The sequence below is a fragment of the Anser brachyrhynchus genome (genome assembly GCF_964034855.1).
Source record: "Anser brachyrhynchus genome assembly, chromosome: 2".
Taxonomy (NCBI): Eukaryota; Metazoa; Chordata; class Aves; order Anseriformes; family Anatidae; genus Anser; species Anser brachyrhynchus.
The window spans coordinates 11,369,038-11,383,064 of record NC_137695.1 but is presented as its reverse complement, the minus strand read 5'-3'; the positions used below and the strand labels follow the sequence as shown (position 1 = coordinate 11,383,064).

The 14,027-nt window shown below is 39.4% G+C and overlaps 1 protein-coding gene across 6 annotated transcripts in view; it reads left to right on the top strand.

Annotated features, from left to right (window-relative positions):
* DIP2C (disco interacting protein 2 homolog C) overlaps positions 1-14,027 on the top strand; it is a 317,372-nt gene that overhangs the window by 224,682 nt on the left and 78,663 nt on the right. For all 6 annotated transcript variants that reach the window (XM_080578244.1, XM_080578243.1, XM_080578241.1 and 3 more), the window contains 5 exons: positions 635-745; positions 10,807-10,930; positions 11,580-11,689; positions 13,017-13,119; positions 13,498-13,562. In XM_080578244.1, the coding sequence (XP_080434370.1) occupies positions 635-745; positions 10,807-10,930; positions 11,580-11,689; positions 13,017-13,119; positions 13,498-13,562 (513 nt within the window). The remainder of the gene's footprint in view (positions 1-634; positions 746-10,806; positions 10,931-11,579; positions 11,690-13,016; positions 13,120-13,497; positions 13,563-14,027) is intronic.

Here is a 14,027-nt window from a genome sequence, read left to right as displayed (position 1 = left end):
CAGACCTCTCCTCACAGGACATGCCTACCAGCCCTTTTACCAGCTTCACATTATCCTACCAGCTCTGGACGTGACATTTGGTTCTGTAGATACCAGCTATTTGTGTTCACTCTCTCAGACTATGCTTGGACAACAGTCCAGTCCTAAAATAAAATTATTGTGTGAGACAAAGCATACGGAGACAACACATAATTGTTAGTGATTGACATAGTGACACAGTAAGTCTGCATAATCTGAACTGGTCGCAGATCCACTTTGTTTTCAGTAACATTAAGCAAATACTAAATTAGAATGTAAAATTCTATTAATTCCATTTGTTTGGTTCTTTAATATCTGCAAAGCAATCAGTAAGTTGAAAATCAGATGAAAGGTGTTGCCAACGTAGGAAACAATGCAGCATGAAAATATTTAACTACAACCTAAGTGAAAATGTTCACAAAAGGAACGCGTATCAGAATAAATTCCTTCTGATTCCTCATTCATCTTTTATTAGGTATTTGAGTAATAATTGTAGAAATGTTTCTGTAATCACCTCTCTCCCAAAAGAAGCATAGAAACTCCAGCTATTGTTAGTTGAAACCTGTGATAAAACATGCATTTCAGAAAATCTTTAACGTATGTCTCTTTGTTTCAGGTAACACTCGTGTTCCCTAACAATGATCCCGCTGCTTTCATGGTAGCATTTTATGGCTGCCTGCTTGCAGAAGTTGTCCCCGTCCCTATTGAAGTGCCACTTACAAGAAAGGTAGGGAACAGAATTTCTTCTCTATACTGCCTTTTAAAACTTATGTCAGAATGAATCACAACTGAATCTAACTTCTGAGTACATTTGTGGTTAACTAGCTCTGAATCTACAGATACAAAGATAGTGCTGTGTGGTGAGTTATATATAGTTCCTTCTTTTCTGTGATGGCAAATCTCAAGATGTGCTTGCAGTTTCAGCAAATGCAGGTCTGCCTGGGAAAGGAGAGGAAAATTTTGCAAGAGAACAACTTTGCCTGCCCTAGATGGATTATCTTTTTAGCCTCTCAAAGCGTTCTGATGTTGGCCATTGACAATGACTCATTGGCAGCAACTGCTGATTTTCCACCTGTCCCTGCAACCAAAGCTATGTTATAATGCCCCTAGTGCTTTGTGTGCTACTTCAAAGCAGTTAGGGAAATGCCTTCTCCTGTGTTTATATGTGCAGTTGTATCCTGAAGCTTCCGTCACCACTGTCATCTCTGCTAAGGATGGCCTTTGAGCAAAGCTAGTTTGTGAATTCTTGCCACGGAGCATACATTCGTAGCTGAAACTGACCATGGCTAATCAAAAACATTTCACATGCAGTGTTGGTGCAGATTCCACCACTGGTTTCTGGGAAAATATTAGTAGACAGGTATAACAGTTTCAGGTTGAAGAGATACTTGGGGGCAATGAGGGGAGGGGGCTCAGTGGTACTGGAGAGCCACAGCTGGGAAGGTTACACTGATGCCGCTGAACATGCATTTTTTTCTGAGGATGCATACCTTTGAGGCTGTAAATATAATGAAACGTATTTATCCATTCCAAGCTCTTTTTGCCATATCCCCTTAATTTTAGCATGGCTGGCAGCAATGCTCATTCTAAGGTTCTCCCAAATGTCCCCTTATATAATTCCTTTGTTATTAGCTAGCACTAATAATGCTTTACTTTAAGTATTTGGTCTGGAATTGTCCACACAACATGTGTTCTTTAATCCACTTTGGGGAATAAGTTCATGCTAGTTTGTTTGTTAAGTGTTGTATTAGAGATCACTGAGGAGTGGACTTGACTCTGGAATGAGTGTCATGATTTTAGTAGAAATATACTGCATTTGCATCAGGCTATCACCATGCTTTCATATGTGAGTGCAGTACCTTAAGGTAGTTTGAAGTAGTTGCATGAAGTGATGCATTATTTCTGCTTTAAATGTGTCACCAAAATAAGGCAAACAGACTATATACATTGTAAGATCATACCGAACGTTCGCATAGTTAACTTGACTTTCATTTTACAAAAAAGAGGCAATGTGACTTTAAGGGATAAAAAAAAAATAAAAATCTGGTATGTCTTTCCCTGTTGCTTATTTTCCAAGGTTTAATTGCATGTTAAAGTATATGGATAGGTATAAATCAGATTTATTTTAGAACATCTGATACCATATCCATCCAGTAAGCTATAAAATCCAGCTGTCCAAGTAAATACCCTATGTCAGGTTAATAACTTACCCTAATTTGGCTGAACCTTGATTTTTTTTTATGTGTGCGTATGTATATATATAAAAATATATACTTACACATGCATATATATATATATATTTATAAAAGGCAATAACTACAGGCTCAGACTGTTTAACTGTTGCCAAGATCATTCCCAAATGTTTAAATATTGCACTGATAAAACAATAACAGAGATGTCAGCAGTATAATTAAAAAAGCAACATGATCTATGATCTATAAATAAAACTATGCAATCTCACAGCGTATACTATTGCAAATATTTCTGCATTTGTTTATATGGAGAAGGAACTGGAGTGGAAGCAATGAGATGAAAATCATGTTCTGGGTAGTCCCAGAAGGAATACCTCTGCTTGGTCAAATGGCAGCGGATTGCTTCTGGCATCCGTGGGAAGATGTCATTTGTGTCATCTCACGATGGCCTAGGCTGTTCTTTTATGCTTTACCATTATTTGTTCTCTCTTCTTCACGCTTCAGTAAATTCTGGCAGCATACCTTTTTTTGGCTTGATTTTTGGAAGACAGAGATGTGAACTAACAAATAGACCAACAATTATATTACAGGCTAATACGGACTTACAGAATAACAACTTCATACAGGATGAGCTGTTTCAGGGAATTCATGAGCACATTTTTAGTATTCATCAGCACATTTTTAGTATTAAAAACTTGTGTTAGCAGCTTTAATACTGTTCTGCATTTTCATAAGGAGGAGTTTTTCACAGCTCTGTGCCGATTGTGCCTGGCAGTTTAAAATTGAACAGTAATACTTGCAGCCAGGTAGCCTTTTGGCTTAGGTATTACTCTGCAGGCATCTATGCATGTATGGGAGTAAAGGCTTCTGTTTTAGTAGCCCATACATTCGGTGTGTATTCCCTACTCTTTGTATCGTGAGTGTATTTTTTTTTTAGATTTTGACAGAGTTATTTTCTGGTAGATCCATTAGGTGATGGTCCATCTCATCTTCCTTCTGTATCTCATCTTTGTATTGACAAAATACCTAGAATTTGTTGTACTTCCCCAGAGGACTTAGAGAGACCTGTCTGGCATGGCAATTGGGATGGGTTCACTGGATTCTGTGCAGGGTTCTTCACTTTTGGTATTCTGAGAACACTTTCGGGTGTTTAGCAAGGACCTGGGACCGGGCATTCATGTCAGCATGGTTTTGGCTTTTTGGATTGGGAAAATCAGATCTAAAGTTAAAAACTGAAATCTCAAGCTTTTTTTTTTTTTTTTTTTTTTTTTTACATCAGAGCTAACTCTGTTCTAGAAGAAGCAGTTACAGTCATTGTCACAATAGAATAAACAGCATGTTTTATTTCATCTTCTTTTCCTGCACTAATGCCACTGAAATATGTGTATCGTGATCGCTTCCAAAATTTTTTGTAACTAATCCTCATCCCTTAGATTACGGGCTGTGCTTTTTACAATAGTCCCTCTGCCCAAAATCTATTTCTTTATGTTTCCCAAAATCAGTAGATGAGTATGGGTCCCTTTTTAGTGTGTTGCGTGCGACATCTCTTCCTTCAGAACTGCCACTTTGGTTAATCTTATCAGAAGCTGGAGTATTCTGAATTGGCGCATTGTATACGTGATGCGATGTGAATTGCAAACTAGGTGTCACAGAACGTGCCATCAAAGTAGCGGATACAGGATTTTTGACATTTCAAGTTCTAGTTCAAATAGTGGCTTACTATTCCCCTTAGGAAAAGATTTTAAAATATGTTTTTGATTTCCTTTTCTTCAGATTTTGTAGGTTATTTTTTTCCATTTGATGGGCACCATGAAAGTTCTTATTATTTTGCTCTGATACAGTCAGGGGAGCTAATCTGTTTGAATCTCAAAATAACATTTTTGTCCTCCAAGCATTTTCGTACTTATGCTCAATCACTTTCTGTGAATATGTGAACAGTGATCCCACATAGCTCTTTATGGCTTTCTTGTCATAGGAGGCGAACATTTGTAACAGAATATGACATGAAAGCATATAAACTATTTCTCAATCATTATTTCCTACCCTGTTAGACTTAATGCTACGTGTGCTTCTTGGAAGTGTTTCTGTACTCTCCCAGAAGCTGGCTTTGACAATGTGATTTTGAAATATTCTTGTGTGTTTCTATAGGAAGTTCAGAGATACCCACTCCCGGACACATAAAAAAAATATCAAATGGATGTTTTGTTGAGGGTAAAAAGTGTTTTCCAGGAGCTCTTTTTATTAAATCCTGAAAAGTTAGGTTATTAAAGCTTTAACAGTAGCCAGAGAGATACATCTTTTAAAAAACAGAGAAGTTGTCCCAGTCTTTTCTGCCATTTGAAGGCAGAATTGTATTCCAAAGGAAATACACCTCGACACTTTTTCTAGTATTCAGACATCTTCAGAGCTTGAGGTAAAACAAGCTGTGTTTCCCTCCTGCTTTCATCATTATTGTGCTGTACCTGATACACTGAAACATCCACAGAGTTCCAGCAACACTGGAAATTGACATAGTTTTGAACAGCTTTTGACAACGAACTTTCTTCGCTAGATTTAAAACATGCATAAAATGCCATATATTTTATTTTTGGTGGCACAGTCATCCAGCTTCAGCCCTGCTGAACCCCTGGCACACGCTGCTGGACCCGCGTGAGCGCCGTGCCCACCCTCCCCTCCGCAGGCACTGAGCGGAGGTCTTTGCTCAGCTGGTCACCGTGAACCTCAGGTCCCTTACAGTCTACATTTTGTTTTTGTGTTTTCAAGTTTAGGAAATGGTAGTTTCCTACAGAGAATATCGCGTTTCGTCCAGTGTCCCCTGCCAAAAATAACTGTTGTCCTGCTTTCATTAAGACTTTTGGACATTTAGACTGCTCACAGTTACGTGTTTCACATGAAAATTACAACCAGATACCAAAGCTCTCTCTGATGAGACAGCTGATTTCTTCCTCATAAAGCTGGTCATGAAAATTGCATCTGCTTTGTGTTTGATTATTTTTATTAAGATCTTTGATATTTGTATTTTTAAAACAGAGGGTTTCCTTGATTCCTTTTCACGTTTGTTTTAAAGGTACTGGTGCTTGGGCTTTGCGTCTGGTGGTTGCTCTGTTTATTAGGGTAAAGGCAAATGGAGCTCAAATAAGCATTGTAACAACAACAACAAAATAAATAGTTAATTTTACAAGGTATTGCTACATAATTCTCATTTGAAACCAGTCTGGGACTTGAAATGGACAGGAGTAACCTTTACCAGCCCAACCTTTGCACTGGCTGTCTCTTCCTTCCTTCCATATTAGGTGGAAGACTATGCACTCTCATGCACAGAGAAGGGAACATAATTGTTTTCCTTCACACAGATACTCTCACAAAGCATTACAAAAATGACATTAACAGCATGCTGAAATGCAGCCACACGTGGGATTTTTTATCCTGACAATGAATTATCACTCTCTGCAGCAGGAAGAAGACAATTTGCCTCCAGGTAGTGGTGAAAACCTTTAGGGGACCTTTAATAAAAGTCTTTAGAGAACCTTGAATGGCTACCTACAGCAGAGAGGATTTCTGGCTCGCTTCATCTGCAAGATTGATCTCTCTAGGTGTGTGCAGACATTGTCTAAAGCTATGCAGACCTCATTTTTCATACTTCAGCAAGTGCGATGCCTTCAAGAAATGTAAAATGGTAGTTCCAAAGTTAGCATTTCATCTGAAACCTCATGCTACAATACCTCAGCTGTATCTTTTGCCTTCCACCTGTACTACTTGTCATTTCAAACTGTGAATTGTGGAGGCTTCTGACAATGAGCATCAATGGAAAGTCTCTCCCCATCTGCGCCTGGGACTGCGTTCGTTCGTTTGTTTCACCTGGTCTCTGCTGGAGCCGTGAGGTTTTCTTCCACCCCAACAAAATTCAGCAAAATAAAGTGTTTGTGGCAAGTGAGGGTTTGTCAAAGTAGCAGATTAGCATAATCTACCAAAATAGCAAATAACGGTGCTAACAAAACAGTATGTCTTGAAAATATATTCCATTTAAGGGCAGAGGGTGCTTTTATTTATGGGGGAGAGGGTTGTGGTTTTTTTTCAGCAGTAGGTGATTTGATTTCTTCTTTTTACTTACAAAGCAGTTTTCAACATTGCAGACATTCATTTTACATTACTCAGAAGGGATGCCGATAGCTCAATAGCTAGTCTCTGAAATCTGAAAGAATCAATACTCCTAAAGTCAGAAGTCTTTCCTTGCCATATGGAAGCTTTGACTGCTTCTCACAAATGACTCAGTTTTCAACTCCAACCTCACTGCAAGAGGGATATTGAGTTGCTTGAGCATGTGCAGAGAAGGGCAATGAAGCTGGTGAAGGGACCAGAAAACAAGAGTTATGAGAAGAGGCTGAGGGAATGGGGCCTGTTTATTCTGGAGAAGAGGAGGCTGAGGGGAGAGCTCATCACTCTCTACAACTACCTGAAAGGTTGCGGTGAGGAAGGTGTAGGTCTCTTTTCTCAGGTGACAAGTGATGGGATATGAGGAAACAGTCTCAAGTTGTGCCAGGGGAGGTTTAAACTAGACATCAGGAAGAATTTCTTCATGGAAAGGGTGGTCAAGCATTGGAATGGGCTGCCCATGGAAGTGATGGAGTCCCCCCATGCCTGGAGGTATTTAAGAGACGTGTGGACATAGCACTAAGGGACATGGTATAGTGATGGGGCTCAGGAGGTCAAGTTGGTGGTGGAACTTGATGATCTTGAAGGCCTTTTCCAACCTAGTGGATTCTATGATTCATTTTTCAAACTTAGAAATTTTGCCTAAGGCACTCACTGCTCTGGGTCTGTCATTCTGAGGCATGAGGAACAGCAAAGACTATCACATTTACATACTTGAGTGTTTTAGATAAGGTTGCAGTGTGTCTGTGGGATATATAACACTCTCGGCTTCAGATGGTTTCAGACCTCCCACCATTTGGGTAGTTAGAAACGATTGCTTCTGCAGGGCAGCAGGTATCACTGGGGCACCTACGCGGGGAGAGGAATGTTCACCCCTTCTCCATCTCTCTATTCTCTGCAGTACTTTCTGCTTCTAAGTTGGGATGAAGCCACCAGGAGCAGGCAGGAGGCAGTGATAGTTAGGAGGTGTGAGAATGACATTGGAAGTGGGAACGATTGACACAGGCTAGCAGAACACCAGAAAGCTTCATAGTGTTCATGTTGTGTGATCCTCAACTGGAGTTCCTGTAGCTATTGAGAACAGTGTCTATCGTGAACCTCTCCTGCAGCATCTTGAGTTACTTTTTTCTTGCAAGGCAGGATTTACTGTGGAAACCAAAGGCATGTCATAGAAAATGAAAGTCTGAAAACCACCCTGGCTATGGTCTGTGCTTGGGGATTTTTTTCCTTATCTCCTGTGGTAGAGGTGCATCACGTAATCGTTTAACCATTTTGTCCTTAAATGAAAGAAATAACTGTACAGAACAAAATGGGTTGAAGGTTTTAATACGATTTGAAATGTGGTTGTCCTGACCTAAAATTAAGTCTGTTATAAGAGTCTATGATGTGTGGGTAGATTATGTTAGATAATCTATACGCTATTCTCCCTGCTTGTGTGTGGAGTGCTACAAATGAATGAATAATTTTTAAGTGGACGTGCTCCAAAAGAATTGGTGTGACACTAAGTGAAAGCACAGTCATTATTTCTTGTGTTATCTAGAAAACCTGAACTGTTGATATAAATTTCCTTTTCCTGTTGTTTTGCTTTGTTATGAGAAGAGCTTGGCAGATCACTTCTTAAATGATGCATCCTCCAGGGCTGTGATATGCTGATGCTCTAAGGTCCACATTTTCTACTGGTTTATATGTGTTAAGTTTCTAAACGGGAATTTATTAAGTTAGTTTCTTGCAAGGTCTTCTATGAAATGAGATCTAGTACTTGAGAGTGTGCATTTTCTTGGTGCAGTGGTGAAACAGCTTGCTAGCAGTCTTTTATAGGGCATAAACTTAAAACAAGATTTTGACTTTAATTTAAAATTCAGAGTGATGCAGCTCCTGCATTTGATTGTGAAATTTATGTTCAATTCTGTTTAAAAAAATTGGCAGTTAGTGGGAAATTTGGGGTAATGGAAGTATACATAGGATGTCTTAAGAAACTGGTGGCCCTCCATTATACATGGCACAGTAGCACATCTCAGAGGCTATGTCTTGCTCAAGAAGTGATGTTGTCTTCTGGAGGACTCCAGTCCTCATCTTCCTGCTGTTCCTTATGAGGGCCCACAAGGAAGGACCAGTGCTCCTGCAGTGTCCAGGCACCCACACATACTTCTGATAAGAAGGCTACAGGAGTGCAGCCAGGTCTCATCCTCACATGGAATCAGTATCTGATCAGGCTAGGCACTTGTCCCGGCACTTGTACTGAGAACAGTAATGCTTGACAAAGCCATTTTTATCTTTGTGGTGAAGGCACTGTGAGATCAACATGCTCCCCAAAACATCGTTGATGGATACCAGTCTTTTCTCTGTTGTTCAAAGGCTACTGCTCTCATTTAGATTTTTATTGGGAAAAAAAAAAAATGAACAAGCTTAATGTTAAAAAGCTTTCCTGAAAAAGTACCTTGTCGTTTTTTCCTGGTTTTACATTCATTCTGGTAATAGTGCAACAGAGCAAAAGCAAATGCAGTAATTATGGATTGAAGGAGTTACATAGCGTAGGTTTGATAGATCAGGTTATCGTCCCGCATTGTTTAGTCAGCTATCCAAGTTCTGATAATTGGTGCTATATGCCTATTTTGTGTTGCTATGGAAAACAAATAAGCTTTGGTTTTTACTCTGATTTCCTTGTTTCTCCACTTTAAATTGCTTTATTTGACTACAAAAAAAATGCATTGAAAATAGTCAGATAAGTTTTCAGGCTCATCATGCAGTTTTGCTTTGAATGAATCAATATATTAAGGCAACTGTTCTGTATTCCTGGTTGCTCCCATGGTTAAGTATGCATTATGGTTGATTTGAAAGATATTTTAGTTTGATCTTTTGAAACTCAGTAGGCTTTTTTCTCTAGAATCATTGTGTGAAGAAAGAGTTAATTCTTCTGTGTGTATTTATGTCCAGGGCTTTTCTCTGTTGAAGAGCCTAATGGATAGATGTAAAGTTCATGAAAGAATCATGACAAGACACTATAAGTAAAGCAGACATAATGCTGTGGAAGCACAGCAGCTCTCAAGGAACAGCTATGGCCTAGACTTGAAAATCATTACATGACTTTTTAGCCTCAATACCCATTTCTTCTTGATGACGGTAAAATGTAGTGTGCGTTCTTTAATGGGCACTTGACTATCTGTAGTGCTCCTGAACTATGTGTACAACTACTCAATGAAATGGTTATTGACAAATTAGATTAGATCAGCATAAACAGTGATACTGTCACCACTGTATGTCCACCATAACATCTCTAAAGTTAAAAGCATTCTCCAAGAGGAAGTATCTATAACCCGTATTATTTCCTAGAATCATCACAAAACCACAGAATTGCAGAATGGTGGAGGCTAGAAGGGACATCTGGATGCCATTTTATCCAGCCCACGTGCTTAAGCAGGGACACTTGGAGCAGATTACCCACATGACTTTTGAATATCTTCAAAGATGGTGACTCCACCACCTCTCTGGGCAACCTATTTCAGTGCTTAGTTAGCACTCACAGTAAAAAAGTGTTCTTTTATATTCAAAAGGAACCTCCCGTGTTTCAGTTTGTGCCCATTGCCTCTTGTCCTGTCACTGGGCACCACTGAAAAGAGCCTGGCTCCATCTTCTTTACACCCTCCCTTCAGATATTTGCATGCATTGATGAGATCTCCCCGAACCTTTTCTTCTCTGGCCTGAACAGTCCCAGCTCTCTCAGCCTTTCCTCATAGGAGAGATGCTCCAGTCCCTGCATCATCTTTGTGGCCCTTCATTGGACTCTCTCCAGTGTGTCCATGCCTCTCTTGTACTGGTGGGCCCAGAAATGAAAAGTACTCCAGATTTAGCCTCATCAGTGCTGAGTAGAGAGGAAAGATAACTTACGTCATTCTACTGGCAATACATTGACTAATGCAGCCAAGAATACCATTAAGCCTTCTTTCTCACAAGGGCACGTCGATGACTCATATTCAACTTGGTGTCCACCAGGACCCCCAGGTCCTTTGCTACAAATCTGCTTTCCTGCTGGATGCCCACCCAGCACATACAAGTGCCTGGGGTTGTTCCTTCCTAGGTGCATGACTTTGCAGTTCTTATTGAATCCCTCGAGGTTCCTACCAGCAAGTCAAGGTCCCTCTGGGTGGCAACACAACTCTCGGGTGTATCAGCCACTCTTTCCAGGCTCTCATCATTTCTGAAGAGTTGAGAGAGCAGACACCAACTGATAACTTCAGTTCTCTGTATAATTTATGTTGTTACAGGTGAGAAGATATCTAGGTTGTGGAATTCCTATGTGAATTTACAAATCTGTTTTGCTAATCAGTTAAGTTGTTTCAAGGAAAGAGACTGTATTCCTTTCAAGATAATATGCCAAAGGACAAAAATTTTTTTGTTCTGTAGTCACTTCAATGTTATGTATTGCTTTTATTTTGATGTCTATCAGGATGCAGGAAGTCAACAAATAGGCTTTTTGCTTGGAAGCTGTGGAGTTACTGTGGCCTTGACTAGTGATGCATGCCATAAAGGACTGCCTAAGAGCCCCACAGGGGAGATACCACAGTTTAAAGGTAAGCTGACCCTTGATTATGGTGGATATCACACATGTAATTTACTATGACACTAGTCATAGTATTTGTTTACTTGTAGTAGGTGAGATTAAATGCTAGATTCAGCTGAGGTGACTCAAGAACCCTGACAGAACAGGTGCCTCGGGAGCAGCCATGGCTATCAGGATGCTGTTGCCCCAGGTGTGTATTACTGGATCACTGTTAGACATTGCTGCTCCCCATGTCCAGCTGCTTCACAGCCAGCTCAGCTGGGCTACTAAAGTCGTCTTCACTTGCAAACTATGTTAAGCCAACAGATGTTGGACTGTAGTAGATGAGAAGGCTTCAGATGATTCAGTCCTATAGCTAAGAGGTAGGGACAGTAACCTCTGATAGGAGTATGGTAATGAACTATTTGGGTCAATAACAGCTTAAACTGCACAGCCATTTCTTCAGGAATTGGCTGAGAAGGCTTCGGTACTTTATAGCTGTGTTCAGAAGGCAGTTTTGGAAAATCTTCTTTCTCACGCTATGCTGAGGTTTAAAAGCAGCAATGTTTAGATAATGGTGACACAGGCATTTGGGAAAAAACTTTGGCAGAGAAGAATTTTGTTGTGTCTTATCCGGCAGAAGCTCAACAAAAACTGTCTTTTCTTTGTGGCTGTATCAGGCTGGCCAAAGCTGCTGTGGTTTGTCACTGAGTCTAAACATCTCTCCAAGCCTCCTCGTGACTGGTTCCCACATATCAAGGATGCAAACAATGACACTGCTTACATTGAGGTGAGTTAATGAAGATGCATCTTCTCTTTGAATCATTGCACATGGCACTTCTGGATTAGGTAAACATAATTATTCATTTGTTACTCACAGAAGCAAAGAACATCCTGTTTTAGCTTATTAATAAGTAATATTTTCTAATAATTATACTGTATATTGATTTCAGAAAAATTAATGGAATGTTAAATTGTATTTTGGGGGTTTCTAACATTGATGTTTTTATGTCATCTACAACACTGCTGCAATATTACATTAAATTTGCCTTGACCAACCTAGGTCTCATTCACAGTGTGGGCTTGCCCACTAGCCTTGAGATGGATAGACAAGTTTCACAATGAAGCTTCAGTTCTCATATCACAGCCTTCAGACCCTTTGAAAGAGAAGGAACTTCTTGTTCAAAAGCTTGTCTGTCACTTACTGCTTTGTGAGTCACACTACCCCCAGAAGACCAGCATCAGGAAGGGAAAATTAGCAATGCTGTTAAGTTTAATTTTTCTCTTTTATTATCTTTCCTTTTTTTTTCTCCCACTTCTATGTAGACACAAATGCCTTGAATTCAGTGATGCTAGTACTGAATTTAAATGATTATCCAAAGGGAAAAAGTTCAAGTGAATGGAGCAAAGATATTTCCTGTATTTGCACAGTCAGAACACTGGGCTAGAGAACAGAAATAACTCCATTTTCAATCTTGCTGATTATCTTCATCATGGAGAAAGATAAATGTTTAATTTACTTTAATTGCCACTGATAGTTTTCAAACTCTTGCATAAAGTTGCAAAAATTACCGTGATCATCAGCAGTGATCTCCTACCGCTTTTTTATTCTATTTTCTCATGACTCTCATATTCTTGCAGTCAAAGAGCTTGTGTCTTTCAGAGTGTATACATATAGATTATCATAACAGCACCCAGCAGTGGTTCTGCAATCAGCTCTTATCCCATGCTTTCCATGACACAGAACGGAGAAGTTCAGATTTATCAGTTGGCCTATAAAATCTAACGTGAACAGTGAGCAGACTGAGATACGTTATTCTCTGCTAAATCTAGCCAGCCCTTTAGTTGTTAACATGGTCAGAATTCTTAGAATTATTTTTTCGACAATGCCTGTATTCAAACAAGAGATGGATTTCTGTTATTGAGCCTGAGAAGCTTCAGCCAAGAAGGGAGATCCCATCTTAAAAAAGCCTTCCGACCTTCTCTGTACTTCTGCCTTCTTAAAATACTCATTGAATGTGTCCAGCATTCACCTACATAGGAAACACTGTAAACTATCAAATAATGGAAATAGGGCAGCCATTACATATGGACTTTCTCTGCTTGATTCTCTTTAGTACAAAACATGTAAAGATGGAAGTGTGCTTGGGGTGACTGTGACAAGGATTGCGCTGCTGACGCACTGCCAAGCTCTGACCCAGGCATGTGGATACACAGAAGGTATGGAGTACACTTCCCTTGTTTCATCCTTAAAATCAAGTGTGAATTGTAATTTGTTTCTCACCTTGTGCTTCTGTCTCATGTTTTACATAGATCTGTGTTAAAAGCTTCTAGATTAAAAAACTGTGGTGGTTTTTTTTTTTCATTGATTTTGGAAAATGCACTTTTAAAATATCTTTATGAGAGGTACCAAAGAGAAGACAAATAATGTCCTAGCCAAAACAAATCCTGCAGTGGAGACTTACTATGAAAGTTAAGCTTTGAGGTCATCAGTCATGTTACACTGAAGCTTACTCTATTTCCTTCCTTTGAGTGGGGTTTGCCTTGAGTCAATGCCATGTTCTAAAAAGTAAACTCTGTTTTGTTTTTATTGGACAGCTGAAACAATTGTGAATGTATTAGATTTCAAGAAGGATGTTGGTTTATGGCATGGGATTCTTACAGTAAGTATGGTTTTTATTTTGTGTGAATATTTGAAAATAAACTAACCTAATATGCTTATTACTATTACAAACTGAGATGTCCTACAGTTTCTTCTAATACAATTTTTTCTGCTTGGAAAGCAAAAAATGTATGACTTAAACCCACAGTCCTCTGCTAGTGCTCTTCCCCTTAATGAGCACAGTGAAGATGTCAGAGTTTTTATTCCTCATGTCAAGTACTCTGGAACCATTTGTACTACCTCATCCTGATCTTACAGGTGCATGTTTTTGAGATCAGACTTTGATTTTCATTTGTTCCTCCTACATTAGTACTTGCCTGTGCAAGAATATGGTCCAATGGCATAGCTATATTGCTACTGACTAGCTTCTCTATCAAAACTTCCACCACCAAGGGCTTTTGCTAACATTAAAACGTTTCTGATACTTTAAGTTGCATAAATTGTCTCCTTGCTGTTTGACTGTCTG